We start from the raw sequence: 3,109 nt of genomic DNA on the forward strand, positions 1-3,109 counted from the left end.
AGATATTATCTTAGTGAATAGAAGCAAAAACATGCCAGACGGTTACACTTTCGTTTTAGGAGTGGAAATTGATAGCGTGCTTCAAGACATGCAAGGATCGTAGATTGAACAATCTCAAATTAAATAATTTTTGATGAACATATCAACATATCCGGTTAACATTTTCATATCAGACTTCACTATGTCAATGACAGCAAGGCATAAAATAGCTACTTGCAACCTATCCATCAAGTAGCTAATATGTATTCATGACGTATATGTAGCGCGCATGTCTCGCATTCCGACATACTGTTTATTTATTAAGTCATCAAAAGTTATGAAAATGAACAATAAAAACAGGAGATGAATACCGCCTTGGTACATAGAATATATTGACCTTTGCTGCATTGCTTACTTTAGAGCAAATATTATACGCTTGTTTACAAGCTTTCTTTCATATTAAAATAGGTACCTTTTTGTGTGCATAAATCTCCGAAAGTGATTGCGACGCATCCGGGCATGTTAGCATGCAGTTTTCTGGCACACAAAGGTAACAATCTGATAAACACCGGCCCCATGATTCTGTGCCGTGGACCAATAAGGCATCAAGTAGCAATTAGCCCTGTCATTAAAATAAAGTGTAGCACTGAAGAATGTTGTGCTCATGCTTTGCGTCTCAGCGCTACGCTATTTTACAATTTTGCCTAACATTTTCAGGAACGAAGCCGATGCAGAAGGTCATATGGTTTCTGGAGACTTCGAACAAAAGAGAACTGACCGCCAAAGAAGCCTGCAGTATAGAATCAGCCTGTTTCCACAATCCAGACTTCACTGTTCATCTGCTCGCAACGAGAAATTTGACTGGCAGCCCGTATTACAACATTCTTTCCGAATTGGAGAACTTTCAGTCAGAGAAGCTTAACGTGAAGTTGGAGCTTGAAACCACCCCTTTATCCCGCATGCTGAAACGGAAGGATTTTATAAACAGCGCCTACAGAGTGGAGAGTCTCAGCGACTTCCTACGTTTCGCCTTGATGTGGAAACGAGGTGGCGTCTACCTGGACTCGGACACAATAGTTTTAAAGTCTCTGAAAAGGATAAGGAACAGCGCAGTCTACCAAACTGACGGGTCTTCCCTAGCCAATGACTTTCTTTTCTTTGACAAGATGCATCCGATGGTGGGAAGACTGATGGAGACGTGCGATCGCATGTATGACCCTCAAACTTGGGTTGCATGTGGTCCCACACTTTTTACGAAGCTCTTGAAAGACAGGGTATTTTCACGCGAGGTACATTTCTTGAACACGAGTTCGTTCTTGGCCGTGCATTGGCGGGAGTGGAGGGCTCTTTTTCTTCCCAACAAAACTTCCTACGTGTTCAAAAAAATACAAAATAGTTACGGTGTTCACTTGTGGAACACGAAGAGCAAGAAAGAGAAAGTATTACCTGGATCCGGCTGCGCGGTTGATATTCTGTTCCACATTCACTGTCCCCGAGTTTATCGGCTGGTGTCTACGCTGGACTTCTTCTGATATGTTCAATTTTCCTAGTATCTATTATAAGCGGTTTGTTGTATCTGTTATAAGGCTTCACGGTGTAGTGAACTTCGCAATTTGTAACAAGGTTATTGAGGGTTGAAATAAAACATAGCATTGAAAGGTTTCATGTTCTTTCTCACAAGTTTGTATCCACGCGCATTCCTGCAAACATACGAGAATCGTGACTGCATGTTTAATGAAAGATGTTAAATACCATCGAAGCTTAATAATCGACCGGATCACGGCGTGTTTAAAATGGTATATTCTTATCAGTGGCGCTTCGCAAGAAATTTGATACAAACATGAGCTTTAGAATTGCTTGCTGAAATAAAGCATACCTTGATCACTTGAAAAGATTTGTGTAATTGTTTATTCAATAAATATTTTGTTAGTAATAATCACATCTATGCAAATACGCTGAAACTTTTATACACAACAAAAACTTTTATGACAATTTCTTTTCCGAAAAGACTTTATATTACATCTGTGAAATAAAAACACTAAGATGGAGAATCCCATCATTTAGTTAAAACGTATTTGAAGTGGAACCTTCAAAGGAGCTAAAAAGGTGGATCTGATTGAAATAACTATCCCATTTAAAAAATGAATTCCGTCAAGAAGGGAATGAAAGCCACAATGTTATGCAACATGGAGGAAAACTGGTGAAGAGGGGATTCATACAACGCACGCATCTAGTGCATTCACTGGGTCACCTTTCTCTTTCGAGGCTGCTAATTTCTTTGTTCGGTCAGTGTTACAACTAACTAGCCCATTGAATATATGAGTTAGGGGAGCACCTTTGTTTGCGTCCGTAATAATCATTTTAATAAATATAAAGGATCGATGGGTCATCTTAAGATCAAGACGCGAAAACACACACGGACACAAGAAAGGTAATGGACGTGTGTGTTTTTGCGCCTTGATCTTGCGATGAACTGTCACCAAATAGCCCAACAAAACGTTCTTACGAGCGATGGTTCAACTGCATTCACCTCAACATGAAATGTTTTAGCACTGAATTAACAGCTACATTTCTGCCGTGTTTTTTTTAGCCTCTCTGTTGTATTTGTGAACATAGATGGCAGCTTTACAAAGCGGGCGTTATGTGGCTAGAGTTCGTGACCACGTTGCTTTTGGCGCGAATAATCTCTCAACCAATATGGTTTTTTTTTCTCTAGGCAGCGCGGTTTTGCTTTTATCGGAGGTTTAATTAAAAGCACGTACAGCACACACCAACGTGTGGCATTATATGAAAACGTATTTCGCAAACACCACTTTTGCCTACCAGCGTGCGCGCAGTCCTATCCGAAAGGCAGAGCTATCGCATTGAAAGAAAAAGCATCGCTCTCCGTCTCCTTTTGCCGCGAGGTTATCATTTGGTAATAATGTTTGTAGGTTGGTGTACTTTGTAGTATTGACCGGTGTGCGGTCTGATCTCGTTAGCCATAGCTGACTAGGCACAACCAAACCAGAAAGTTATTTATGCCCCCTGATGTGAGCAGCAGGACAGTCAAGGAAGGAGGCTCGTCCCTGCGCACGCCGTGAAAGCCAAGAGCCTTCGGCATCGGGAACTCGACGCGTGCGGTTGCATC

General features: G+C 41.2%; 1 protein-coding gene across 1 annotated transcript; it reads left to right on the forward strand.

The window, feature by feature from the left end:
- Positions 1-707: 707 nt before the first annotated feature.
- Positions 708-1,511, forward strand: LOC146180509 (alpha1,4-N-acetylgalactosaminyltransferase 2-like). Its single transcript, XM_084577763.1, has one exon. It carries the CDS (start codon positions 708-710, stop codon positions 1,509-1,511), a length of 804 nt encoding a protein of 267 aa, XP_084433889.1.
- Positions 1,512-3,109: the final 1,598 nt, after the last annotated feature.

This window comes from Amblyomma maculatum, chromosome 8 (assembly GCF_055883805.1).
Source record: "Amblyomma maculatum isolate TAMU_Amacu chromosome 8, ASM5588380v1, whole genome shotgun sequence".
In the NCBI taxonomy this organism is placed as follows: Eukaryota; Metazoa; Arthropoda; class Arachnida; order Ixodida; family Ixodidae; genus Amblyomma; species Amblyomma maculatum.